We start from the raw sequence: 27,262 nt of genomic DNA, 5'->3' as shown, positions 1-27,262 counted from the left end.
TTCCTGTTATTGATTTGATATGTTTACAAGACCATGCATACGCCAATTCGTCCTCACGATGCGTTAGTCTCGTTTACAAAAAAAAAAAGAAAAAAAGAAGGTGATAACACTGATTTAACCGTCCAAAATTTCAAATATAATAGTACGTTTTTGTTATTGATTTGCCATGACAATATGCGAAAAGTAGTGGGGATAATTTGATAGTGGTTGGTTCAGATTATAACATATCGATCCATTATAGATGTACATGAAATATAATTATAGCTATTAATATAAAAATAAGAGTTCTATATAAAATGTAAATCTATTTTAAAATCTACTGTATTGCTCCACAAATCAGACTATAAAAAATAAAATAAAAGTGCTGTATATCCAATTCAGTTTTACTTTTACATTTAGCGCGGAGACAATCCCCTAGAGCAAGCACATACTCCATCCGTTCTATATTATAAGACTATCTAGGTTTGCTTACATTTATCCATATATTTGATGTATATGTTTTGTATATATGTCTAAATTTATTAGCATACATATTAATCTAAACAAGACAAAAAAATTTATAATGTGAAACAGAGAGAATATGTAGCATCTTTCAAGTGTTTTTTTAAAAATAAATAAGAGGATAAGGTCACCCAGTGTAGGAACTTTGATATGAAAAGAGTGGGAACGTACACCTTTCCCTTTTTTGAAAGGCAAGCAAGGGAAGAAATATGTGGACGTCTTTGACCAAAACTTTAGATTTTTTTATCCAACAAAAAACAATATCAATTGAAACATTATATATCGATACACATCTCCAATACCGAATTCTGAGCAAATTCTCGACCGAGGAGCACGTCCACATGGCGCAACAACAACCGTCCGATTTTCAACAGCAGTTCAGCACTGCTCGTCTCTTCCAGATCGCTTACGTAGTTGTGTGCCGTCTTTCTCCTCATCTCTGGTCTCTCACTTCTTTAATAGTTTAATTAGAGAATCATACACCGGCTTCTCTCTCTTTATCTTAAACATGTACGGCTTCTTATCTTTTTTATATACAAGGAAACTAAAAAAAGCAATCAATTATAAATGGAATAATACCAGCACTATTTATCCAAAAACACGTTGGATGCATTTTTCTACTATATGAATGTAGTACCATAAGTATAATAAATGGCTATAAAAAATAGTTTAGAACAATAATATTAAATATCAATTTTAAAACATAGTTAACGGCATGCATAATTAATCATTATATTGATTGAGCACATTATATATATATATAGAGAGAGAGAGTCTAGCTACGGTGAGTTGCAACTCACGGGCTCCTCCGTGAGTCAGGGTCCAAAAACATATCAAATCACCTCTAAAATTCGATTTATATGGCTCACTAGATTCTTCATATCAAAATCTGGTAACACGCAAAAAATTTCATTTTTGGAGTTTTTAAAGTATTTTTTTGAGATTTTTAAAAGTGATACATAACCCATGGATTATTTTATTAATATAGTACAGTCACTTTTAAAAATCTCAAAAAAATACTTAAAAAACTCCAAAAATATTTTTTTTGTGTGCTACCAGATTTTGATACGAAGAATCTAGTGAGCCATATAAATCAAAATTTAGAGGTGATTTGATATGTTTTTAGACTCCGACTCATGGAGGAGCCCGTGAGTTGCAACTCACCGTAGCTAGAATATATATATATGTGTCAAGTTAATATATATATAGCTAGAATATATATATATATATATATATATATATATATATATATGTGTGTGTCATATAAATAAGAATATATATATATGAGTTGCAACTTACCGTGTGCTGCTCCGGGTCAAGTTAATTTTAATTATGTAAATTTAAATAAATTTTAAAATAAGTTTTGAAAATAAATTATGTGTCAAGTCGGGAATAGTAAATTATGATAAACATATGATTTATTTAAGAAATGTAGGTTGCATCGATAAGCTTATAATTGATAAAAATAAATTACGATCAACATAATAAACTAATTTAATAATAAAGATGGTCTTCCATTCTCACTTGACTGATCATACCGGCAGGTAAAGACAAAAATAAATTAAACACGACTTTGTTATGGTTTAAACCTAGCACATCTAAGTTTATGACCAATGCTTTGACCATTGAGGTACAAACTTTTTTAACTAAGGTCAAATGTGAATCATGTGGAAACAACAGTTTTCGAACACGCATTACTAAAAAGAAAAAGAAAGAAACACAAAACATACTCTCGACGAGGATTGAACCGGTGAACTTTCACTTACGAAGCGAACACACTGTTATTGTTCTACATACTGCAACTCACTCAAGTTAGAGCAGTCGGACAGAAAGGAAGACCTGCATAGTACACGGGAGGTGGGGGACGTGGCCCAATCGGCCTGCTTGTGCGAGGTGGGTAAAAAGACGAATAGCAAAAACACTATCAATTTTTATAATAAGAGATATAGCAAATTAAATAAATTGAACGTCGTCGGGAATAGTAAATTGTGGTCAAAATACAATTGATTTTAGAATCGTACGTTACATTTAAAAGCTTATATTTGATAATAGTAAATAGTGTTCAACATCTATATCCTACACCTTTTTATGGTTTTTATTTGACGCAAGTATTCAATTTTAAACAGATATCTTTTTTAATTTCCATTTTTTACAAATCTTCTTAATTCTCTTTTCTTTTGTCTTCTTTTTCTCTTTTCTCTTCTCTTCTTTACCTTTTACTCTCTCCGTACGAAAATATTTAACGTTACGTCAAATAAAAATTTTAGAAGGGAGTATATCATTTCTTCTTCTTTTCTTCTTTATTTTCCTTTCTTCTTTTCTCCTATCTGCCTTTACCTTCTTATCCCCCATGCAAGCTTTTCTTCTCCCATGTAATTCTTGTAATTCTGGAACGGTTGTTTGAAATCCAAATTAGATATCAATTTTATGTTCGATCCAGATAAAACATCTTTTTGTTTTTTTTAAAAAAAATAGGTAAACATATGCTTGGTTTGTTTTTAAACAAGCATGCAAAACACCTACCTTTAAAAGAGTAGATACGATATCCTAAATTAGGAAAAACACACGTCGGATGCATGCGCTAGCCCTCGATCGAACCCCGAACATGTTGTTTGCCTAGGAACACATTACCCCTAACATGTTGTTGAGTCTAAATTCGGTCACGAAACGGACCGAATTTACAGATAGCAGGACACTGTTGCTTTTTATAATAGGTATATATAAGGGGACATTTAACTTTTTACCACCCTTAAAAATGACACATAATATATTTGCCACCTACTATTTATGACATATGGGTCCTCATGTGTCTATGACATATGGGCTCAGTGACAAATATATTAGCACCATTTATAAGAGTGTCAAAAAGTTAATTATTCCATATATAAGAGCAAGTTAAATAGTATAGCCAATTATTAGCTTCAAATCATTTATAGTTAATCTAATAGTCAATTCATACAATAGTTACCTTCAAAACATATACTACACTGTTCACCACCTGTCTTGCGTCTTGGAGTCCGTGCGATAACCGGCTACAAATCTCTTTTCTCTCTTCTCTGTTATCTCCTTAAAATATGTTACATGTTACTATTGTACCTGCCCATCTACATTGCACTGCGGCAAAGCTGCGTGTTCTTTCTAGTGTGTATTAAACTTATGCTAATATCGATACACATGTGTATTAAACTTATGCTATCTATCACGCATATCTCGTTATAGAACTACATGGGCCAGTTACTTACCCAACCATGGCATAGTCTCTCTTAATCATATACTAATCTGATACTACGTTTTATACGCCGGTAGCTTACCCATAAAAAAAACATAGTCGTAGTCTCCCTCTTAATCATATGTTAATCTGTTTTTATGTTTTACGTGCCGATTACTTACCTATCAAAAGAACACGGTCATAATCTCAATTAATCATATGCTAATCTGACACTCCACTATATCTTACATGCCAGTTACTGGTCTATCTAAAGAACACGGCCGTAGTCTCCCTCTTAATCCAAACAACATGAAATGAATGAAGACCGAAACTTGTAACCGGCCCACCTATCTAGGCCCGTTATTCACTACATGGGCCGGCTCGGCTGGTGTCTACATTGTCCGACCAATCGGGCCTTCAAACTGGGCCGTAAATCCGTTGAAATATCCGGCCCATCTGCAAGATAATTTCCTCCGTGCCCCTTCGTCTTCGCCGCTCCACGTACGACGCGCGCCTTATCCACATCACCCGCCCTATTTTTTATTTTTTTTTCGCGCGGCGCGGGGGTAGCCAACGACGCGACGCGCATGCGCCTCGTCGTCGTCGTCGTCGTCACTCCCGCTCCGCCATGCCTAGCCCGACCTGCTGCCACTTGCTCCTGAACCCCGCCTGCAGGTCCTACCACCGCACCCGCCTCCGCCTCCTCCCCCTCTCCGGCGCCGCGCTGCCGCCGCGCCGGCGGGTCCATGTCTACTGCGACGCGCAGAGGAGGGGCGGCACCGGCGACGGTGGCGGCGGGGTAAAGCGCGAGGCCATACCGGCGGGAGCAGGGAAGGCTAAGAAGCAGGTCGTGTTCTTCGACGCCGCGCCCCCCGTGTCGCAGCGGGGCGGCGGCGGCGGCGGGGAGGAGGGGGAGGTGGCGAGGAAGAAGAAGGAGAAGGAGAACGCGGCGTTGGGGTTGCTTAGGAGGGCGACCAAGAGGACTCTTTCGCTGCTCTCCAACCTCCCGCTCGCCATCTCCGAGATGTTCGCCGTTGCCGCACTCATGGCCCTAGGTCCGCACCTTCTCCTGAACCCACGCTGCGTTCTGATACTCCGAAATTGCTAGCTTTCTCCGGGATGAATTGGTACCATGCTATTGGTGATTCTTGGATTCTTGCTTACGATTGCAGCTTGCAATTTGCAGGAACGGTGATTGATCAGGGGGAGGCGCCGAGCTACTACTTCGAGAAGTTCCCCGAGGACAACCCGGTGTTCGGGGTCATCACGTGGAGGTGGATCCTAACTCCCGGGTTCGACCACATGTTCTCCTCGCCGGTCTTCCTCGGCCTCCTCGCGCTGCTCGCGGCGTCGCTCATGGCCTGCACCTACACGACCCAAATCCCCATTGTCAAGGTTGCGAGAAGGTACAGATTGGCCATTCTGCTGTGCAAGTTCTCTTCTTGACAGTGGTAGCTTGACTGATCAGAAGAAAGAAATGAACTTATACACACAATGGCCTGTGTTGGTTAATTGTTTCTTGCAGATGGTCATTCATGCATTCTGCAGGAAGCATCCGGAAGCAAGAATTTGCGGACTCACTGCCCCGCGCATCCATCCAGGATTTAGGGGTTATATTGATGGGTTCTGGATATGAGGTGATTGTTGTTACCTTCAGTGCATTTTTGTTGCTCCGATATTCATGTACATTATGTTTGCTTGATGTGTGTTTCAGGTATTCACTAAGGGGCCGTCTATGTACGCTTTCAAAGGACTGGCTGGTCGGTTTGCGCCTATCGGCGTGCACATAGCTATGATTTTCATCATGGCAGGTGCCACGCTTAGTGCGACGGGGAGCTTCAAAGGATCGGTGGATGTACCCCAAGGATTGAACTTTGTTATTGGAGATGTGATGAAACCCAAAGGCTTTCTCTCTTTCGCGCCTGATGTTTTCAATACCGAAGTCCATGTCAATCGGTTCTACATGGAGTACTATGATAGTGGAGAGGTAGCCACTTTTGCCCAGCATTTCATAGGCCTGTCTGATCTCAGATTTCCATGTGACAAGTACTTTGGGTTTGCCAGGTTTCACAATTCTATAGTGATCTTTCACTTTTCGACCTTGATGGCAAAGAGGTGATGAGGAAGACTATCAAAGTGAATGATCCCCTGAGGTATGGTGGGGTCACAATCTACCAAACAGACTGGGGATTTTCAGCACTGCAAGTGAAGAAAAATGGTGAGGGCCCTTTCAATTTGGCCATGGCCCCCTTGAAATTGAATGGGGACAAGAAGTTATTTGGAACATTATTGCCACTTGAAAACTCGGGTTCTTCCAACGTCAAAGGAATGTAAGTTCAATCGTTTCTCTTTCAGAATTAAATAATGAAAATGAATCCATTCACTATGAGACATTAACTTCCTTTCTGGCCTTTCTTCAGGCCAACCCGGCCAAGACATTAACTTCTTTTCATGATGCTTGTAGATCGATGCTTGCTCGAGATCTGCAATCTATTGTGTTGTATGATCAAGAGGGTAAGTTTGTAGGGGTTCGTCGGCCAAGCTCAAAACTCCCCATTGAAATAGATGGTAATGAAATAGTCATTGAAGATGCCATTGGTAGCACTGGTCTGGATCTTAAGGTCGGTGCTGTTCACAAAAATTTTCCAGTTTGCAGACATTTTCTGCATATTTGATATATCATGAAATGTGCCTTGTATTCATTCCCCCTTTCATCAGACTGATCCAGGAGTTCCTGTTGTGTATGCTGGATTTGGTGCGCTCATGTTAACGACCTGCATTAGCTATCTTTCGCACTCTCAGGTGTGTGCATATGGCACTTCCTATGATTCTTGAAACATAAGTATTATAGAACTGTTACTGATTTATGGTTCGATATCTGTGTAGATATGGGCATTGCAAGACGGAAGTACAGTAGTTGTCGGAGGGAAGACAAATCGAGCCAAGCTTGAATTTTCAGAAGAGATGAACAGATTACTTGATAAGGTACCAGAATTGATCAGCATCAGCGAGAACACGACAGATAGTAAACAAAGTGCTACTTAAGGAATTCTTATTGGGACTGGACTATTTAAAAAGTGCAAATGTTCACTTGTTATTGAGGTTGGAATTCACAAAAAATCTTCAAGAGCAGAAAAACTATACCGTCTTTTCGGTGGAAGATAGTTTATTCTACAATCTATACCGAGAAGAAACTGAGCTGATAATGTCACTCATTACACAGTAGGACAATGTGCCAGATTCTGTAACAGTTTTTTTGGGGAGTATATATGTAGAAAGTCATACAAACGCACTGAAATGTTGCATTGATTAGTTCATTGTTGCTGCAAACTTAAGATATGGATGTGTATAGATACCTCTGTTGCAATATTTCATTGAGATGGGAACGAAAGGTATTGTCAACGGGAATACATCCTATCATTATAGCTGTGGTCGGTGTGGTAAGATTGGCGCATCAATACCTTGTTTTGCAGGTCCATCTAGATCAAGTTGATGCATACCATTTTCCTTACCGGTCAAACTAAGGACTGACATAAACTAACAAGCAAAGATTCTTCTACTGGTCATTTTCGATGCTTGAACCCAATGATGAGTTTCAGGTAGGCTCATTTATCTATAACCAGTTAACCGGTCACATCTACTGCCATGTGGTGATGCTACACAGACATGTGCCACTCTCAGCTCTTAATGTATGCTTCCATGAGAGGCACATGGAATCTCTGTAGTTGTTTTTAGCACCTCTTGTATTCGGTGGTATGCTCCCTAAAACGTGGTACGATCTCTCTTCAGATCTCAATATCGACTCAAAAGAAAGATGCCAATCTTGGCGTTTGAAGAAAACAAGATCATCGAAAATCATTTAGGACTGAATGATTCTCCCCCCTTTTGTAGGCATTTCCCCCTCTTTTTGAAATGCAAGGACAAGTGAAAACTGAAAACTGAATTCTGTAGAAGTCACTGCTTCAGTTTACTCTTCCTGTCTGGTTGTGATTTTGTGAAGACCTTCATGCCTGCAAAGACTGAAGTTTTTTTCACTGAAAATCTCACTCGTCAGGTCAAGAGCCTCTCTCAAACTGCTAGTAGTTCAAATTGACGGAATCTTGAACTCATAACTAAATCACGGATTCCGAGATATCGTTGTTCGTTGGGCGGCGGCGCGAGGATCATGATCATGTGATGGCACTGTCTGATGGGAGTTAGATAATGCCAAGCTGACAGTATCTGAGGCACTGTGCAAGGTAGTTGCCATGCAGCCTAACTACCTTGTGATGATGATCATGGCCAGTCAAGTCAAAACACACACAAATATTGCAGCTGTTAGAATAATGACAGGCAAAAACGATGAACACATTAGATCAATCATATAAGACACGAGATTTAACGTGAAAAATCCTCTCGAAGTAGGAGAAAAAAACTACGGACGCCAGCCAGCAAAATATCTTCACTATTTTAAGATGAGATTACAACGCCGCACGGCAGCTTACAAAGGTATATATAAGACGAAACCCTAAAATCTATAGAGCCTCCCAACGACGGGCCTTTGTTCCGCTCCATCGAAATCGGCCTTTCATACTAGGGATTTGAATCATAACTAAACAGCAGCTGCTGCTGCTCCCTGCTGGGTACAGAGAGCTCATCAGCTATAAATGGAGGAGCACACCTCACCTGTTCTTCCACAGCTGCATCGGCAACTTGGAATTGCGCACAAGTGCACAAGACTGCAAGATTTTCCCTGGGTTCTTTGAAAGTGTTTGTGGTGTCAAGAATGGCGAACGTGAGTGTTCCGAAGCCGGCGAAGCGCCTGTCGCGCAAGAGGAGCTTCAGGCTCGGCCTGCCGCTGCTCTGCGGGCAGTCCGACGTGGCGAGCCCAGGCGGCGGTGGCGGCGGCGGCGGCGGTGCCCGTTCGTCGTCGGGGAGAAGGCAGGGCGAGCTGCACAGAATCTTCCAGCATTTCGACAGGGACAACGACGGCAAGATCTCCGGCGCCGAGCTGAGCGCGTTCTTCGCGTCCATGGGCGACGAAATGCCTGTGCCGTCGTCGGGCCGCGGCGGCGGCGGCGGCGGCGGCTACATGCTCGACTTCGCCGGCTTCGTGGCGCTGATGGAGAGAGGAGGGGGCAGCGAAGAAGAGGACCTGAGGGGCGCGTTCGAGGTGTTCAATGCCGTCGAGTCCGCCGGGAGGATCACGGCCAGGGGCCTGCAGAGGGTGCTCGCCCAGCTCGGCGACGAGCGGTCGGTCGCCGACTGCGAGGCCATGATTAGGGCCTACGACGTCGACGGCGACGGCGGCCTCGACTTCCATGAGTTCCAGAGGATGATGAGTTAGCAAAAGGCCTGAGCTTGGAGCTGCTACAGTGAGAAATTGTAGGTTGTTGATAAGTCTGCATCCAGATGACACATTGCAGATTTGCCAGGGCAGAAGAGTTCTTCAGAATTCTTGCTTGCCTGAAGCAACTTTGCTGTCTCATCTTGAGTTGTTTGGTGTGTCACACACTTGATCCAGTGTATCAGTTAAGTTACAGTTGATTTCCTTCTTTCAGAAAAAGATTACAGTTAAATTCTTAACCAGCACTTCACCTGTTTGAGGAACCGGATCCTCTGCATTAGAGAACTAATGCAGAGGGCGGCATTAGCTTCAATCCTATCCATCCATCTTCAGTATATTTTTTAGCTTAAGTGCTTGTTTCCTCTTCCTTGTGCTATCAATCAGTACATGACCATTCCATGATATCGATATTTTAACTTATGTAAAATTACTAATGGTAAACTTCAGCTTATGTTTAATTTGATCTAGCAATATATAGCCTACTCATGCACGGTATATTAATATACTCTGATCATTTTTATATCGTTGATTTTTAGCGTGTTTGACCATCCAATCTTATTCATATTTTTGCAAATATGAAAAAATTCATGCTTAAATTTTCTTAATGATAAAATGAGTGGTCAAATGATAATTATGTAATAGTTTTATTTTTAATATGATGAGTGGTCAAATGCATGTTTAAAAACCAACATCATCAAACATAACAAACCGGAGTACATCATAACGTTTGGTGAAGGCAAAACATTTCGGACACCAGAGAGGTGGACTTGGTGATGATGTTACAACCGTTTATAAACCAAACTTTAAATTTTATATCTTAATTTTAGAATTGAATTTGTCATATATTTTCATCATGGTTTATTTTACCATTTTTTCTTTGAGTCGCTGTGGGCAAATGTGTAAAGTTTTTTCCGTAAATTATTTTTTATTTATAAAAATAGGGTTATCTTTTTCTAAAAAGTGAAATGATGGGAGCCCACATTTGGTCTAAGGTCTTAAGAATTATGCGGTTATCTTCCTTCCTAAGATGCATTTTGTACTTAATATCTCAATATTACAGTTATATAGTACTATTTTCCTATGTAAATTACCATATATACTTGGGGCACATTCAACGGTTTATTTTTGGCTCATTAGTCGCACACACAAAAAATAATATGATTGACATGGTTAATTGAGTAATAATTACTAGAAATTAAGAAATGGATTTTTTAAAATCAACTTATTCATAGAAGTTTTCACACAAAACACATCATTTGATGACTTAAAATATGTGTCAGTGAAATACAAGGAGTAGCCAAACCATTTTTGGTGGACCAAACAAATACAAATATTATGATTAATGAGAAAATGAGTACTAGTAAACTAGTTTATTCTAATAACGATAACAGTAGAACAACAAAGGTAATAGAGAAGCACCAGATCGAGCTGCAGCCGTTGGATGAAGATTGAATGGTCAGGATTTGAGCTAATGCCACCCTCTGCATTAGCTTCTCTAATGCAGAGGATACGGTTCCCCTGTTTGAGGGTACGAATTTTCAGAGCTTCACCTGCAAAGAATGGAATGATTAGGCTTCATTACGTTGTCTCGTGCAATACCATTTGAAATGGAATCACACATGGTATTGCCATCTGGAAATGAAGATGACAGATGAAAAAGTATACTATAACAAGGAAATGGACAGTAGGCAGTAACTCACCAAATTGGTACATTTGGATTGGGCACCCTTAACTTGAAATAAAATTCAGACATGAAGCCCGCATTTATTTCAAATTTCAGACAACACATCTCAGAATAAAGTTACAATTGCATTTTAAATATTGAGTTTGTACATGAATCCATAATACAGTGGATGCTACCTTTGCACAATGCTGTAATATTCAATATAGTGCAACGAACTGACATCTCATGATAGTAACAAACCAGAAAATAAATTCTATACCCAGAATTCAGAGAGCTTCACTAATATTATATTTGATAATATGAAGCATCATAAGCACAATAAGCACATATTCTCAAGCCTTGCAACAGAAGTACTAATTTACATCCCCTTCTTGTTTTCAGTACCTGGGGTTCTTCCTAACAGTAGCAGCATACCAAGTAAGACATTACCCATTACCTAAGTAAGACAATACCACTCTACTTTCTCAGTGATATTCTACATGAAAAAGGATGACAATTTTCTTGCAGCCTGTAACCACTTGAGACCTCAACTCTGAACTGCCCGAGATTGATTCCCTTGTTCAACATAAGGCCGCACGAAAGTCCTCCTCCACCACACCTCAAAGGCCTTCAGCAGATTGGGGCAGCTATCCCCAACCTTCAAGAAGCTCCCGAGCCACGAGAGCAATATCGTCTGCTGATCCTCAAGAGGGAGTGTCAAGATGGTGCGCCCGATTCCTTCCTCGACAACTTTGCGGTCGAATGACCTGCAGCCATGCTGCAACCAGTTGTAGTCATCCATGAGAGGCTGCAGCCAGACATCCAAGAGAAGCTTCCTTGTATCCTTTGAAGGGAGCATCTCCCCTTTCCCAATTGCCACAAAGAGCCTTGCTGTGACGCAGCTAACGAGATGCCGCGACTTGGTTGGTAACCTGGAGTGAAGTTCAGCCAACTCACCCTGGTTAGACCAGATAACTGCAAACTCGCCAGCTGCGTTCCTGTCGGCCAAAATCTCCACTAACCAAAGAAGATTATCTGCTTCTAGAGCAATTTGTCGAAAAACTGGTTCTTTAAGGTCTGAAGATTGCTCAGCAAAATCATCAGCAGTAACTTGTCGAAACAAGGTCGACAAGGATTCCAGACAATTCTGGGAAGACCTGTATAGAGTCTCAGCATATATGTCGACAGAACTACTGGAGCTGCTATTCTCCTTCAGAAGCTTCAGCACCAGGGATTTCATTTCGCGTCGCCCTCTATCCTCACTGCTCTTCAAGACTAATTCTATGATATGAACAAATGTGTCATTTGGTGGGCTTGATAGGTCAGAGCATACCCTCTTCAGTATTGGGCTAACGCCATAATTCCCATCCTGCAGATGCCGAACAGAAGACACTACATTCTCCTCTTCTTCCCCGACCCAAGGGACTGCTTCCAAATACTCCAAACATGACAAGACACATGCTTGGAAACCCAATAGTTCTGCAACCTGTATATCATAAGTTCAACATTATACAGGGAACAACCAAACTAATGTATAGAACAAAAGGCACATTTCATCTAAAGTTTCGACACTGGTTGGTCCTAACTCCTAATTGAGATGTCTTATTGATGAGGAGTGACCAAGGTTCATGGATGTTGTGGGCCTGATCTGTGGAAATATTTTCCTTACAATTGCTCCATAAAGCACTGACACAATAATGCATGGCAGCCTGCCTGGCTTGATTTTGTTCCAACCCCACCAACTGGTATGGCAAGATATATTTATCAGTTGTGGGCTCTATTCACAATTTGTCAACTTGTATTTATTAAGTGACATATTGTAGTATATGGGTATAGAAGACATAAAAACCATATCCCTTTGATAGCATGAAAAAAGACATGCACATAAGACATACAATGGCTTCTTTTTTTTTCTTTGACATATATAGTTAATTACAACTTTACAAGTGGTAAATGATATCTTCTATGAAATATTTCTGTTGCATAGACATACAAAACTGACATTAACTACAACTTAAGCAAATTGCATATTAAAAAGGCTGTAGAAATTCAAAAGTTGCAATACAGGGAAGGTTGTTTTCACATATGACTAATACTGTAATAGGCTAGAAAATAAGTATATTTCAATTCGCACATAATGATAAAAGTTGGAATTCTATCTGTCTCTTTTTTTTTTGCACACTAGCTTAACGAGTTGAAGAAAAATCGATGACTACATGGATTTTTAGTAAACTGAGAAAATAAAGAGAGCCAATATTCAACAGGAGCAAACCTTCAAGATCCGAAGAACGCGTGGAACACTTTGTTTGATAAGCCTTTGCTTGGCATCATTGCAGTACATCAATCCAACTGTTTCTACATAAATCTCCACATCCTCACAATCAGGCACCTCCATGCTTGATATTGGCGATTGCCTTGAGAGCTTATCAGCAAACCAGGTACTATTTTCTGCAAGTGTGTTCCTGTGAACACTCATTTTTACAGCAACCCCATCCTTGCCATACAACACAACCTTGAGATCACTCATCTCAAGTTGACCAAATCCAACAGATATCTTATGTTGCTTCTGTGGCCTGTCATTCGCTACCTTCAGCGGATTGGGCGTTGAATTTTCTGCTGGTGAGCACTTCTGTTCACCTGAATTGATTCTAGACCTTGTCGGAGTTGAATGCGCTCTTCTCTCTGACGAAATGGTAGGCGCTCTCTGAACTGAAGAGGCCTTTGATGCAAGAGGAGATGCACCCCCTTTAGGCTTTGCCTGCTGATTTTGGTTCTTCATTGTTTTTTGGAGTACAGCCTGCGACGGGCAGCACCAGAATCCTTCCGGGGTTACAGCAATGGGGACATTTCTGATCTTTGTTGCTCGGGCATCAATGCTCCCAACCTTGAACTCTGTCATGTTTCCTTGAGAAGCTTATGGCCAATGAATTATCTGATATTAACTGTAGAACTAATGCTTGTTCATATACCTGACCAGCAATCCATGAGAGCTAAATTGGTAAACTGAAGTTTTAAGCAATTACTAGCTAAATGCTCATGATAGTGAATGTATGACTAAGTAAACAAGAAGAGCTGATAATTTATACTAGTTGCATCTACTCTTATGAGCAAGAAGTACACCACCTAGAACATTCATAATTTTCACCTAAACCCCTCTTTCCCAATATGGAAAGTAGTCAAACTTCACGCCCATTTTCAATCCCAGATATTTTCTTAAGTTTACACCAAATACTCGGGAAATTCATAGTCTTGGAACCTAAAGCGAGCAACCACAAAAGTGACAAAACCCAGTTTTTTTTTAACAGAACCTGAAAATATGATGTCCTATCTTCAGCAAATTGGAACAGCAACAGGAAATTACACCTTACAGAGCCGGCAAATCGCGAAACAAGACACAAGGAAACAGTCCTGACCTTCTCCTTAACAAACTTAACAAATGGAAGAAAACTGAAGTACAAAAAGGAAAAGGACCAAAGGAGCTTAACCCATACCTCCGCAACACAATCCTTTCTCACTCTTCAGTCCTGGCCACACACCAAGGCGCAATCTTTGAGTGAATTCATGAGTTGGAGCATCACCAATTCCCTAAAAATTACCTACCATGGAGCAAAATACGAACAAATTGTCCTCAAAAGTTGAAGGCTTCACACAATGGCACGAACTGAACAGATTGCCAAGAAGAGAACAAATACCTCCCCCGACACAGCTCGGCGGCAGACAGTATTAATCATGAACCGCTGCAGCATCTAGCCAGGCATGACAAGAACCTCACATCATTTCTTTCCCCACAAAGTTGAGAAAAAAAGAGACGAAGAGCAAAGAAAAGAGGCAAGGGAAAGCAACGGAAGGAAAAGAGCACAAAGCAGCTTCTTTGAGCTTTACCAGAAGAGTGGTGTCCTCCCTTTATCCATCCAAGCTGCCACACCGGCCATCATGGCGGCCAAGGCTCTCCTCCTCCCTCCCTCCTCTCTGAAATTTCTCTCCTCTTAGCTTTTCTCTCTTCTTCTTCCAGCTCCCACCTCTCGCTTCTTTGCTGCCCCTTTATCCCTCTCTGGCTCTGGGTGTTCTCTCTCTCTCTCTCTCTTTCTCTCTCTCTCTCTTTGTGTTCCTGTTTGTACTACCCAGCTCACACGCAGTAGCACAGAGCACAGACGCTAGTGGCTGGCGACTTGGCTCTTCTCGTCCTGCTCTTTCTCTCGCATCAGACACCTCACTACAGTGCCCTAACTTATCAGTAATAAAGCTTTTTTTTTCTTATCTTTACACCTCTATCTCCATTGGTTCTTGTGAGGAGCTCCTCCTCTTTCTCTCTCACTGTGCATGGCAAGTGGGGTCCGTAGTCAGTGTGAGATCCACTCCACTCTTGGATACTGCAACTGTTTTGTTTTTACCACCAGCCTCGGCGCTTGGAATCATCCTGGGACCTGGGTTGGAAGAAGGGTAATTTATCTGGCAGTTTGGTTCGCCCCAACAAGCTTTTGATCACATGCACGTTTCGATCTTACCATGATGGATACATACACTTGGTTTAAGTATTGTTGGTGTCATAGCAAGATTATTTTCCTTCTGTTATTTTAAGTTTGTGTGTGCATGGATACATCTGAATAAAATATTCTTGCAATCAAATTAACCTCGAAGCATGTCGGCATGTTGCTTCAGAAGAACTCATCATCAGCAAAGACACGTTCTTTCTTGCATAATCCTGCATTATGCATGCCCTAGGGGCTAGCACCCAAGAGCAATCTACCAAGTAAGGTCAATAGCATTTTTGAGTGAAGGGTACTTAACTGTGATCGTTAGGGAGCAGTACACTTGAACTGTGAGTATTAGGGAGCTAGGATTTGAATTTTGTCTTGAGAAATGTGGGACATACTAATCCTAGTAGGGAGCAGGACAGGACAATGACAAGGCAAAACCTGCAAGAGACAGCAAGAAATCCAAGATGCCATCAGAGTTGGCAAGCAGCCGAGCAGCCAGGCACCAGTGTCTGTATGTGCTACTGCTCCAGATGGCCTGTACCATTCGCTTGACCTGACGCCAGTAACATTTGCTCTTGGATTTTAGGAGCCTTGACATCCACAGGTCCAGCAACACTTTGTGAATGCATGGAATTCGAGGTATATACTCTGGTTTGGGAACACAGGTCCAAAAATCTTGCTAAAACTGAGGAACTGGGGGTGTGAAGAGTAGAATGCACGGGTTGCATGTCTTTGTAAGTAGAATATAGCTATGAAATGCTAATTTTGACCGCAACTTTGCACGGTTCTACAGCTCAGTCTGTGCTCCAAATCAGAGAGCATTAGCAGATGCAGATGCTCATGTTGGGTTTTGTTTCGCGGTTTTGAAGATCAAAATGGGCATTGGCTGGTTACGAGTGTCGCGGTTCAGATTTATTTCGGTCTAATAAAAAGTATCTCAAGGCATCAAATCGTTTTTCACCATTAGATAGAACTGAATATGATGCTTTTGTTAATCTCTCGGTTTAAAGCTTTGATTCAAATCTGCATCGCTCTTTCCCTGCTCCTCTTTTCTTTTTCTTTTATTTCCTTTTTTTTCTTTTTCCTTTCCGTCGTTCAAACTGGAACGCACAAAGAAGGTAGTGCCTTGACTCGATGCTTTTGACCTCTCTCATCGTATCGTGTTCCTGACCATGGCTGCTCAGTGATCGTAATTATTTTTGCCTTGGTTTTTCCATCAGCTTTGTGTGTGAGAACACGGTTCGTCCCAGCTACAATTGACATTCCCTTTTGCTTTAGAAATAAAGGGGTGATCAGATCAGCTAATCAAAGTGGGAAATTAGCTTTCCTCTGTTAAGTGGAGAGAATTAGAGTCGGGTTAGTTGGATGGAACAGATTTGGGTTTCGAGTAGATTCAGGAAAGACATCACATTAGCTGGTGGTTGGTCTGAAGTCTGAACTGAAATCTGCTCAACTTGCAACGACCCAACCAACGTTTCTTCTCTTCCAGGCTTCAGTGTTAGAGCGGTTACAATAGCAGGCTATAAGCTAGATGTAAATATATTTTAATAAGATAAGAGAGTATAGAGAATAACAATAGGCTACAGATTTATAGTCAGCTGTAGCACGGACTCTAATACACACTGTGTAACAGATAAAACATGTTAGTATATGGTTTGTAGGTAACTATTATATGAATTGGTTATTAGATTGACTATTTAAATCTGCCCTCGTCGATGCGTTTGCATCGCCTACTATTGGTTTATCTTACCGCAGGACAGGGTTTCTGCACCGCGGTCCGTGGTTGACTGTACAGTTACGGCAAAGTTCCATTCGTGTACCTGGTGCTTAACCACTTAACCCTAACTACGAAAAGAATTATCAAAGGACATCGGGTGCATTATTTTCAGAGTTTATAATTAGTTGATTAGTCTCACGTACAAAGATAAAATGGCCACTTTGTATTCACTTTGTATTTTAATAGATGATAATGTCTGAATTTTAGCACATGTTTGATCATTTTTTTAAACATGTGAAAATTAAAATATATTTGATAGCATGTCAAATCATAACAAAATAAATGATAACCAAATAAGTTTTTTTAATAAAACGAATGCTCAAAAGTGTGTCGAAAGTTGAACGGCATGGATGGGTTAAAATATGAAGAGAATAGTTTAGATGCAAGTGAGGCCGGGAGCCGTATGAATCGTATGATTTGGGACCATTATCCCTATCTCCGCGCGTGAGGCCGGGAGCTAGAAGATGCAAGTGAAGTTGGTGAGCCGTATGGAATGGAATCGTATGGTTTGGGACGTGCTCGGTTTTGACACGATACGTGGGCGCTGGTCATGGGCTCGTGCTGGCGTTACGCATGGGGGCAAATCCCTCGTCCTAGCTGGAGGGCGTCGCGAGCCAGCTGGCGCGCCGGCGCGGCGTGGTGGCGTTCTCTCTTTTTTGTCGCGGTGGAGCGCGCGCACATGGAGGAGAGAGGACGGAGCGCCCGTGCGGCCGTGATCTCGCGGTGCGTGCCCCGCGCGCGGTGGATGCGTGCGTTGCCCTCTCTCTCTCTCGGTCTCTCCCCTTCCGCGCGACCGGCCGACGGCGAGGCGAGGGTCGCCGTGTGACCGGCGTTGGTTTTTGCATCGTGACTCGACCGAATCCTCGTTGGTAGAGTAAAAATTAGGAGTAGTACACTAGTAAAAGCGTATGCACGCTGGGTGCTTTCACGCACGCGCCGCTGCCGGAGACGTGCGGGTGCGTCGTGTGGCGACATTTTTGTGTTGTCTACTACCACTACGAGTTTGTGTAGGTTCAGTGTCGATCTAACACAACAAATCCATTGTCGTCTAGTCCGGTTAGGATACCTGGCTTTCACCCAGGCGACCCGGGTTCAAATCCCGGCAATGGAACTTTTTTTTTTAGCTAAGACCCAACTCCCATCTTTTTCAGCTTCACTGGTTATATAGTTTGGGCCTATCAAAGGCCCCATAAATCACATCAAAATATTATCGTGGGCTTTTGTGAGATGGTAGACCGGCCCATGTCTGCCGTTTCTGAAGTTCTATATGGCTGTGTTTTGGTGGATATGCTCAGCAACTCATGTGGCGACGGATTGCCTTCTCTCCGATGTTTTGGTAGCCATCTATTAACTTAAGTTGTGCCAATCGGTGAAACCTTTGCAAGTTTCGCGACCTGTACAACTGCATATAAATTATTCTCTAGTTTAGTTTTCTTCCGAATCTTTTAAAATTAAAACGATGGATTATCCCTATAACACATATAACTATGTCTATTAGCTATACTATACTCTGTTTCATATCATAAGACATTTTTACTACCCCTAAATTTATTAGTATATACATAAATATAGGTAACACTAGGTAATACTATTATGAAACGAAGATAGTATGACAGTAGCTTTATATTATATACCATTTTATTATTCATGATGATCCACGTATCTTGTTCGTGTAGTATAGATACCATTATGATTCTACCAACAACATAACTTTCAATGACACAAAATATGATTAAGGTATTAATGCATTATAATCGTTTAATTTTGACATACACAACGTATGCCACCCTCACTGTCTTATTCTCTATGAGTTGCAAAAATACACTTTTCTTTTTATTAGTAATATCTTTTTTTCACATAGGACAAAAATTTGGCCTTCACAAACTTCTCTGGGCTCACCACAAGTAGATCAGTGGTTCGGGAGTAACACCTAGCTGTCTAGGAGTTCTCAATCTTTAAAAGTAATACATGCAACAGGATAAAAGTGAGTGCTTAAGAACAAAGCAAGAACACACCAAGCACCAACACATCCAAGAATCAAATCCACATAGAATTCTAATCGAGTAGAGCGAGAGGGAGATGATTTTGGAACTAGGCTAACCCAATGCTCAAAGGTATTCAAAGCTCATGGGTGATAAAACATGACAAACATAGATAACTAGACTATGCATGTTTAAAACTTGGGTCAGGCTAAAAAAATTTCCCCAATAACTCGAGCTCAAGCCCAACTATTCCTAAAAAACCCTAGGACTGGTCCATTCCCCTGAGATAGTTGGGCCGGACCAGGCTTTTTTTTTTTCATAAATTTTGGGCCCTCGGGTTTTAATAGCACCGTTGGGCGTCACTTTGCAGGCAAAGAGCAGAAACTTATTGACAAATTATTTTTTATCTATAAAAATACGTCATTTGGCATTTATTTGACGAATGAAAAAATGACACCTATTTGTCAACTTATTTTGGAAAACTATTTTTATCCCAAATAGACAGTTCGCACGGTTCAGCAAATCTCTAGCGTTGATCCCCGATCTACCGGTGTAGGCGCACTGTTGAGGCGAAGAGCGAAAGCTTATCCCTCTCCTCCCATCGCCGCGGCCTAATCCATCTTCCCCCCACACGCGCGCCCGCCACCGAGCCAGCCAGCCATGGCGCTCTCCCTCACCACCGCCTTCTCCCACCTCTCCCTCCCCTCCACCTCCGCCTCCAAGCCCCACCCGCTCCCTCTCCTCCTCCGCCTCCCGTCCTCCTCCCGCCGCGGCCCCCGCCTCGCGCTCTCCGCGTCCGCCGCCGAGGCCGCCGAGCCGGTCGAGGCGGAGGCGCCCGCCGCCGAGGACGAGGTGGTGGCCGTGGAGGACGAGCTGTCCGGGGCGGCGCTGCGCAAGTACGTGAAGCAGCGGCTGCCGGGGGGCTTCGCGGCGCAGCGGATCACCGCCACGGGCCGCCGCAAGACGGCCACCGCCCGCGTCGTGCTCCAGGAGGGCACCGGCAGGGTCTTCATCAACTTCCGCGATGCTAAGGTGTGTGCCTCCGCGCTTACTTGCCGCTTCGATTCGAGAAATGCGCACTAGCAAGTTTGGTAAAACCATCCCAGCAGCATTTCTATTTGGTTTGGGGCTGTAGCCTGTAGACTCTAGTGTCATCCTGCAATTGGTTAATCGCACAATTCATGCTCCGGAAATTCATTATTGGATGCAATGCAGCAGAAATTGAAAATGTTGTTTAGCTGTACATGCTCCAGGGTAGATTGTGAAAACTGCTTGTTTTGTTACACTGATGATGTGTGAGGAAACTTCATTGAACAAAGTGAACTTGAAGTTGAGCTGCAGATGATTCAAGGACATTGTGAAACCTGCTTGTTTTATTACATAGGTGATTAATCTAGTCTCACAAATTAGGATGCTCTCAGGCCATGCATTGATATGCACCATTTGCTTCAGTACTTCACATTATCGAAAATAACCAGTACTGGTTGTGCCCTGCCATACAAGTGGCTTTAATGATGATAATTCCTATATTCTCTTCGATCATTTGCTAGTGGATTAAACTATTCATATCTCAAGGGATGTAGATATATTAACTATAGTCAAAAACTCAAAACATTCTATATTTTGTGAAAAAATGGACTACTGATCAAATTGTGGTCTGTACATAAATTATAAATTATTGTGAACTACCTATAAATTGTGGTCACTTGGATCAAAACACTAGCTTTTATCAAGTTTGACTAATGGCATGAATTTGTAGTGCCTTTTATGAATCTGTACTCAAACGTTAAAAATGCGCAGGAGTATCTGCAAGGAAATCCAATGTGGATGGAGTACTGCAAGGTGCCTCTGGTGACCCTAGGGTTTGAGAGCAGTTACGACGTCTTTGTAAAAGTTCACGGGGGTGGTCTCTCAGGCCAAGCCCAGGCCATTTGCCTCGGCGTTGCCCGTGCATTGGTGAAGATCAGCAATGCCAACAAGGTTACTCTGAGGTCAGAAGGTTTGCTGACGAGAGACACTCGTATTGTTGAAAGAAAGAAGGCTGGTCTTAAGAAGGCACGCAAGCGTCCGCAGTTCTCAAAGCGTTGAGTATGCTTCCTTGTTGTTAGAATCGTTTAAAAGTTCTACCTTCCACAGCTTGAATTGGCCCCTTCTGTCATATTCTGTGCAAATTCCTGTGCTCCTCGACAGACTTGCAATCTTCATTCTCTGTAAGCAATTTTATTGAGGTCAAAAAAGGCAATTATCTTGAAATCATTCCTGAAATCTGATGGGCACAGCTGTTCAAATCTACATCCTGACACAGCACAATCATAAACATTAAACTCAACATAGTCTGAACTGTCAGTGCAGAGTATTTTCTGGGACTTTTTTTTAGCCCATTGCCATGTTGAAAATGCCCTTTTTATGGGGGAACTCTAGGGACTACAGGCCTACAGGGCCTCCTTTGGATGAAGCATTTTTGAAAGAGTTCTGCGAAGATTGAACTAATTTGTGTTCCTTTGGATGAAGGCCCCGTCGAGTTCATAAAAAGTTCTCTCAAAAATATCGTCGAATTTTTAGACATCTAAAAGGAGCATTAAATATATATAAACATTAAAACTAATTACACAGTTATGAAGGAAATCGTGAGACGGATCTTTTAAGCCTAATTAGTACATGATTAGTTCTAAGTGATACAGCAACCAACATGTGCTAATGATGAATTAATTAGGCTTAAAAGATTCGTCTCGTAGTTTTTTGACAGAATCTTTAATTTGTTTTATAATTAGACTGTGTTTAATACTTTAAATATGTGTCCTTATATCCGATGTGATGTTTTTAAAAAAAAACATTTTGCAACCTGAACAGGGCCGAAGTATGTGTGTGCAATCCGAAAGCCATGAAATTCTGGGGTGAATCCATCGTGTCCGTTTTGGCGGAAGCGCGAAGCGACCGGGGGCCGTACAAACCCCGACCGAGCCAAGTCGAACCATTCCGAGTTCCGACTCGCGCTGGGCGAACCAGGCAACAGCCATCTGAGCCGGCCGGCCCCGCCCTCCCTCTCGCCCGCAGCTCCGTCCATGTCGTCGTCGTCGCTGATCCACGGCATCTCCATCTCCGTCTCCGACGACGACGAGGCCTCGGGGAAGGTGCGGGTCCGCGTCCGCCGCAAGCGGCACCGCCATCCGGCCTCCGCGCGACGCCACCGCCGCCTCCGCCGCGCCGCGAGGCTGGGCGCCCCGCTCCTCCTCGCGACCCTCGCAGTCTCCCTCTTCCTCTACGAGTCCTACAGCCTCTCTCCCTCCTACCGCTCGCCGCCTCCCGCTGGAAACCTCACCCGCGTCGACCACACCGACACCGCCCGCGCCGCCGATGGCACCCGGAAGTGTAAGTTCATGTGCCCGATCGTTAAACCCTAAAACGCCGTCTTAGTCTAGCTGTTCATTTGATACTCGGATTCAGCGATGTGTGTGTGTGGAGCTGTGGATATATACTATACTATTGCGATCTCAGTTTGTACTGTAGTGAAAACGTTTTTAATCAGGCGATGGATGCAGCAGCACAGTATAATACTGACCTGCTTAGTTGTACTGTACTTTTAAATACTTCAATTTCTGGCGTCAGCGAGCAGCTGAGCACGAAATTCTGTTCATTTCTGCCTTGCATTATGCAATACGATTTGTTGCTCCGAGTCCTTTTCCTTGTCAATGGTTTATGTTAATCTAACAACTCGGTAAATAATTGCAAGTTGATCAATAAGCATCTAGCTGAATGGGTAAGGTCATCGATGTGGAGTATGGAGTCCCGACTTTATCAAGTTGAGTTGAAGCATGAAAAGTTTATTGGTTGTGAGTGGGGGAATGTCAAGCCCGCACACTTAATTCCACTTGAATGCCCATTGTTTAGTGTTAGAGATGAAAGAGTTGATGGAGGGTTTCAATGAAACAACATCAATCAACTAGATGGGTTCTGCATGGTACTATTGCACAGTAGTACTGGTAAATTTTTACCACTAGTTTTTGTAGCTTTCCTAGATCAAGATTTTGACTAATACTTATTACAAGTATCTGGGTTTGCAAGGAGTATAACCTATACTCTAGCTGATGCGGATGTCGTGATTTACTAATTTAGGCTGAAGAGAATTCCTTATAATTTTTTTGTGAAATAGGATAAACTACAGCTGTAATCTCTTATCTGATTAGCATCTTTCAGCCCATGTGTTCTTCTGGTCATAGTAACTTAACTTTATATTTTCTTTGCCTGCTTTTGTTTATTTACACTTATATAAAATGTGGTTATTAAAAACATGATTTGCTAATCAGTCAGTGCTGTTGTATTGGCAGCATGCTTGAAGATTCTTGGTCCTGAGAAGTTGCAGAATCTTGAACTTCCTGAAGTTCCTGAACAAAATCAGTCAGTCAAAAAAGTTGTATACAGGTCCAGTCTGCTGCTTCTTGATGACGATGATTCATCCCGAACAAAAATTTCACGTTTTAACTCATTCACAGGATACCAGACTCTAAACGAAAGAGAAGAAAGTTTCAAGGTTTTGTTTTGGCCTCTTATCTTGTTTTGAAAATTATTCAAACTATGTTTTAGTTGCTCTGAAATTTTTGGTAAGAATACCAGATGTGGCATTTCTTCTGTTTACCATCTGGAAGCTATAGTGAAAATTGATGCTACATCATATACAATAGAATTATGGAGAAATTGTTTATCACCTACCATTCTCATGTTATGCTTGACTTCTACAGATGAAGGAAATCACAACTGTACATTGTGGCTTCTATAATGAAAATGGAGCGTTCAAAGTTTCTGATGTTGATAAAGATTATATGAGATCTTGTAGTGTTGTTGTGGCCACTTGTGCATTTGGTGGAGGGGATGACCTTCATCAGCCAATAGGGATGACAGAAGTGTCCATAAAGAAGGTTTGCTGTTTGCCTTGAGTTGTATGTTAATTTTTCTGATCCTTTCAGGTTTATTCATGGGCACTTGGTGGTTTTCTAGGTTTGCTATGTTGCATTCTGGGATGAAGTCACTCGTGCAGCTCAAGAGGAAGAAGGGAACAAGATTGGTGAAAATCTCAAGATTGGCCTTTGGCACATTATTCTTGTGAGAGATCTTCCTTTCTCAGATCAACGATTGAATGGAAAAATTCCCAAGGTATCATTTGAAACTTTGTTGATACATTTACTTCTTAGTTACAGGATAATATTAGCTCAACTCTCCACATCCAGTTTCACTTTTTTGGTAGTCCATGAATAGAAAAATGTTAAAGGGTGCTTATTATAGGAATATCTTAGTTTAGATGATGTCAATGTAGTATAATCATTTTTCAAAGCTGATTTCCCTTTTGGCAATTTATTCTCTTCAGCTCATAAGTCATCGCCTTTTCCCTATGGCAAGATACTCAATTTGGGTGGATTCAAAATCTCAGTTTCGGAGGGATCCACTTGGAGTCCTTGAAGCCCTTCTGTGGCGTTCAAACTCTTCTTTAGCATTATCTGAACATGGAGCTAGGAGTAGTTTGTATGATGAAGGTAAAGCAATTGTTAAGAAGCACAAAGCAACTCCGGAACAAGTTAAAGTACAATTGGATCAGTACCGACAAGATGGCATTCCAGATGAAAAACGATTCAATGGAAAGAAAGGTTCACTTCTAGTCTTCTTTGGTGTGCTTATCTTTATTTCCTTCTTACATTTGAACCATGCCTTGCCATGTACAATATTCCTTTTGATTGGCACTATTTTATGTTGTTTTCAATGTGTTTTATGTGGTTTGCATATCCAGTAACTTCTACATGGCTCCGTAGCTCTTTATTTTTCGTTGAATCACCATCTTTATCTAGTTAATTATGCACTAATACTCATCTAAGTCTTATCTTCAGAGATCAGTTTCTTAGGTTATTACTACCTTATATCCCCGTTAGTGATCTTCCTGTTGTCTAACATAAGATGGTTTGCCATTTATTTGCCTTATGTGAGAAGTCAGTTCTATAGTATTTACATTACAGTGTGGGCCAGGTAATTAAATTGCTGGGGCTCACTTAAATAAATAAAATAACACCCAGTGTTGTAGATAACTTTGATTGATGTTACTGCACAGCTGTAGTTGTGCAAAAAGCATAAGCTATAAAGTTCGCCAGGTTGCATGCGTTTAGCATAAAAGCGAGCTCCTTTCTGCACCTCAACCACTGTCTAGCCCAGTGAGGCAGTGATACAGGACACGGCATGTCTTAGCCCAGTTACCCCACAAGTGGGCTACGTAGAACCAGAACCACCGCCAAAGCAACATCATGTTTCACCTCAAATCATACTTGTTCGAAACGAACATCTATGTCCTTGCAAGTGGTCCAACGAACTGATAAGTTAGTTTAATGAATTTTCTACCTTCTTACAGCTCTTGCAGAAGCTTCAGTTATTGTGAGGGATCATGCCCCTTTGACCAACCTCTTCATGTGCCTTTGGTTCAACGAAGTGGTTAGGTTCACAGCTCGGGATCAGCTGAGCTTCCCTTATGTGTTGAGGCGTCTAAAGATGCCTGGTGTCCATCTGTTCCCGGTGTGCGCCCGCAAAGACCTTGTTAACAGCATGGGGCATAGACGCAAGGTGAAGCCTCTTGCCAGAGAGGGAAGATGATGAGCTTCTGAAACTGCTATACCCTGCAATTTTGGTAATCCAAAGCATCGATCAGATTTAACCAGCTAATCTGTAGTTGTTTCCCCATTCATCAACTCAATTGTGTAGATGACTAGATATTGCTGACGTAGACAAAGGTACTCCATTAGCCTAGCATTAGATAAGAGAAAAAATTGCTGTAACCAGAGTACCAGAGACAATAATGGGTCGATGTGTTCCATGCAACAATTCTCTTCTTGCAACACGATACTATTCATTGTTTGGCACTTGCATACACATCGACTGTAGCTCTGTTGTTTGTGCAGATACAGCCGTTGGAGCCCTCCAGGGTTTCCGGCCGATTGTGTCCCGACGTGTTCGCCAAAGACACAGTTCAATAAATACCCTGAACTTTAGGGGGGGCGTTTAGTTGGTGAAATAAAAATTTTTGCGTGTCACATTAGACGTTTGACTGGATGTTGAAAGAGGTTTTCGGACAAGAATGAAAAAACAAATTTCACGGCTGGCATGGAAACCTCTAGACGAATCTTTTAGCCTAATTAATTTATCATTAGCGTATATAGGTTACTGTAGCACTCATGACTAATCATGTGCTAATTAGGCTCAAAAAATTCGTCTCACGATTTCTCATATGACTATAATTAGTTTTTTATTTTATCTATATTTAATACTCTATTTAGATGTCCAAAGATTTGATGTGATGTTTTTCGGTGAAAATTTGTGGAACTAAACGGGGGCTTGCGTACTTTTCTGGGCAGTCTTCACACACACTATTTGGGAGAGCAGAAGTACTGCATGTACCTACCAATTCATCAATCGTCTCTCTGCCCAACACATACATGCAAAGCAACTCTGGCTGACACGTGAGAGCCGGTACACCGTCACTGTGTGCCCGTGCATCTGCTCCTCCAATTTACGCTTCCTCCTGGCCCTGCCGTGAAGTGAAGACGGCTGTACGTGAAAGCTACTGGGCCATTCGCATTTATCGTCTTCATCTACTCACACTGGTGGTGCCTCTGAACTGAACTGAGAGCAAGGTTGGTAGGCGAAGTGAATGCCTCTCTCTCTCTGTGTGAGTGTGGTGTGTGCCCGTCTATGGAATGGTGGACGGACGGTCGCTTTGCTTGCAAACGCTTGCAGGCAAAAAAAAAAAACTTCTGCAGGAGCATGACGTTCTTGGAGTGCTGTCGAGAGAGAGAGAGAGCAGCTTGAGACAGACAATGGCCTGTTCTTGTTAACTGTCCTCGGTGGAGCAGATGCAACAGTGGACGTTTTGATGAGGTGCAGTTGCGAGATCGTGTGCTGTTCTCCCTCCTAGGAGGCACATTTTGCGCCTGATTTGACCCTTCCTAAGGCGCTATTTAAGAACGTAATGACCGGATCATTGTTTGGCTTTTAAAAGAGGGAAAAAAGACAATATATAAAATAATTTATGAATATATTACTTATATATATATATATATATGTGTGTGTTTAGCAATCTAAAAGCAAATGTTGAAAAATAGATTACGATTGAAAAAAATCTCAAATCAACTCCAAATTAAAGTTAAAATTGAAATTTTAACTTATAAGCATAAGTACAAGTAAAAGAAAAAAAGATACGGTGATAATCTACTGTCGCCTTTACTCTAAAACATAAATATTTTTAGGATTCAAATTTTATAATCTAATATAATTATTGATTCTCATGATTTTAATTATTT

General features: G+C 41.7%; 5 protein-coding genes and 1 non-coding gene across 7 annotated transcripts; 5 read left to right on the top strand and 1 right to left on the bottom strand.

Moving 5' to 3' along the window:
* The first annotated feature begins 4,258 nt into the window (after positions 1-4,258).
* Positions 4,259-7,117, top strand: LOC102715833 (cytochrome c biogenesis protein CCS1, chloroplastic). Its single transcript, XM_006650597.3, has 8 exons — positions 4,259-4,764; positions 4,896-5,115; positions 5,235-5,346; positions 5,424-5,696; positions 5,774-6,039; positions 6,174-6,330; positions 6,428-6,511; positions 6,596-7,117. The coding sequence occupies exons 1-8, from the start codon at positions 4,338-4,340 to the stop codon at positions 6,752-6,754; spliced, it is 1,698 nt and encodes a 565-aa protein (XP_006650660.2). The 5' UTR covers positions 4,259-4,337; the 3' UTR covers positions 6,755-7,117.
* A 1,070-nt stretch (positions 7,118-8,187) lies between these two features.
* LOC102715557 (probable calcium-binding protein CML41) lies at positions 8,188-9,264 on the top strand. Its single transcript, XM_006650596.3, has one exon. The coding sequence runs from the start codon at positions 8,475-8,477 to the stop codon at positions 9,033-9,035; it is 561 nt and encodes a 186-aa protein (XP_006650659.1). The 5' UTR covers positions 8,188-8,474; the 3' UTR covers positions 9,036-9,264.
* A 1,703-nt stretch (positions 9,265-10,967) lies between these two features.
* Positions 10,968-14,937, bottom strand: LOC102715281 (BTB/POZ domain-containing protein At3g50780-like). 2 transcript variants are annotated; one of them, XM_006650595.3, is made up of 5 exons: positions 14,581-14,935; positions 14,391-14,444; positions 14,190-14,294; positions 12,971-13,667; positions 10,968-12,184 (listed from the first exon to the last, which is right to left on the bottom strand). In XM_006650595.3, the coding sequence occupies exons 4-5, from the start codon at positions 13,595-13,597 to the stop codon at positions 11,246-11,248; spliced, it is 1,566 nt and encodes a 521-aa protein (XP_006650658.1). In that variant the 5' UTR covers positions 13,598-13,667; positions 14,190-14,294; positions 14,391-14,444; positions 14,581-14,935; the 3' UTR covers positions 10,968-11,245. The 2 variants fall into 2 exon arrangements, with proteins under 2 accessions (XP_006650658.1, XP_015691165.1); XM_015835679.2 differs by having other exon boundaries at positions 11,246-12,184; positions 14,391-14,435; positions 14,581-14,937.
* A 3,053-nt stretch (positions 14,938-17,990) lies between these two features.
* TRNAE-UUC lies at positions 17,991-18,064 on the top strand. The gene has a single exon. It is a non-coding gene; the product is annotated as a tRNA-Glu (tRNA).
* A 1,457-nt stretch (positions 18,065-19,521) lies between these two features.
* LOC102702365 (30S ribosomal protein S9, chloroplastic) lies at positions 19,522-21,244 on the top strand. Its single transcript, XM_006651788.3, has 2 exons — positions 19,522-19,967; positions 20,736-21,244. Exons 1-2 carry the CDS (start codon positions 19,596-19,598, stop codon positions 21,021-21,023), a joined length of 660 nt encoding a protein of 219 aa, XP_006651851.3. The 5' UTR covers positions 19,522-19,595; the 3' UTR covers positions 21,024-21,244.
* Positions 21,245-21,841: 597 nt separating this feature from the next.
* On the top strand, positions 21,842-25,921 carry LOC102702085 (probable hexosyltransferase MUCI70; the record flags this gene model as incomplete). The annotated part of the gene is made up of 6 exons (XM_040521604.1): positions 21,842-22,304; positions 23,261-23,463; positions 23,672-23,848; positions 23,928-24,083; positions 24,295-24,571; positions 25,321-25,921. Coding segments are annotated over 6 exons (1,515 nt in total), but the record flags the coding sequence as incomplete, so codon positions are not given.
* Positions 25,922-27,262: the final 1,341 nt, after the last annotated feature.

This window comes from Oryza brachyantha, chromosome 3 (assembly GCF_000231095.2).
Source record: "Oryza brachyantha chromosome 3, ObraRS2, whole genome shotgun sequence".
Classification (NCBI taxonomy): domain Eukaryota; kingdom Viridiplantae; phylum Streptophyta; class Magnoliopsida; order Poales; family Poaceae; genus Oryza; species Oryza brachyantha.
Note: the sequence above shows the minus strand (reverse complement) of the source record. Positions and strands in the feature narration are given on the sequence as shown.

Bases quoted from the DNA above. Each gene is read 5' to 3' on its own strand.
- LOC102702365 (XM_006651788.3), top strand. From the start codon at position 19,596: ATGGCGCTCTCCCTCACCACCGCCTTCTCCCACCTCTCCCTCCCCTCC. The intron at 19,968-20,735 runs GTGTGTGCCTCC...AAAAATGCGCAG, and splicing joins TCAACTTCCGCGATGCTAAG to GAGTATCTGCAAGGAAATCC.
- LOC102715557 (XM_006650596.3), top strand. From the start codon at position 8,475: ATGGCGAACGTGAGTGTTCCGAAGCCGGCGAAGCGCCTGTCGCGCAAG.
- LOC102715281 (XM_015835679.2), bottom strand. From the start codon at position 13,597: ATGACAGAGTTCAAGGTTGGGAGCATTGATGCCCGAGCAACAAAGATC. The intron at 12,185-12,970 runs GTTTGCTCCTGT...TATGATATACAG, and splicing joins GCGTTCTTCGGATCTTGAAG to GTTGCAGAACTATTGGGTTT.
- LOC102715833 (XM_006650597.3), top strand. From the start codon at position 4,338: ATGCCTAGCCCGACCTGCTGCCACTTGCTCCTGAACCCCGCCTGCAGG. The intron at 4,765-4,895 runs GTCCGCACCTTC...TGCAATTTGCAG, and splicing joins TGCCGCACTCATGGCCCTAG to GAACGGTGATTGATCAGGGG. The intron at 6,040-6,173 runs GTAAGTTCAATC...TGATGCTTGTAG, and splicing joins TCTTCCAACGTCAAAGGAAT to ATCGATGCTTGCTCGAGATC.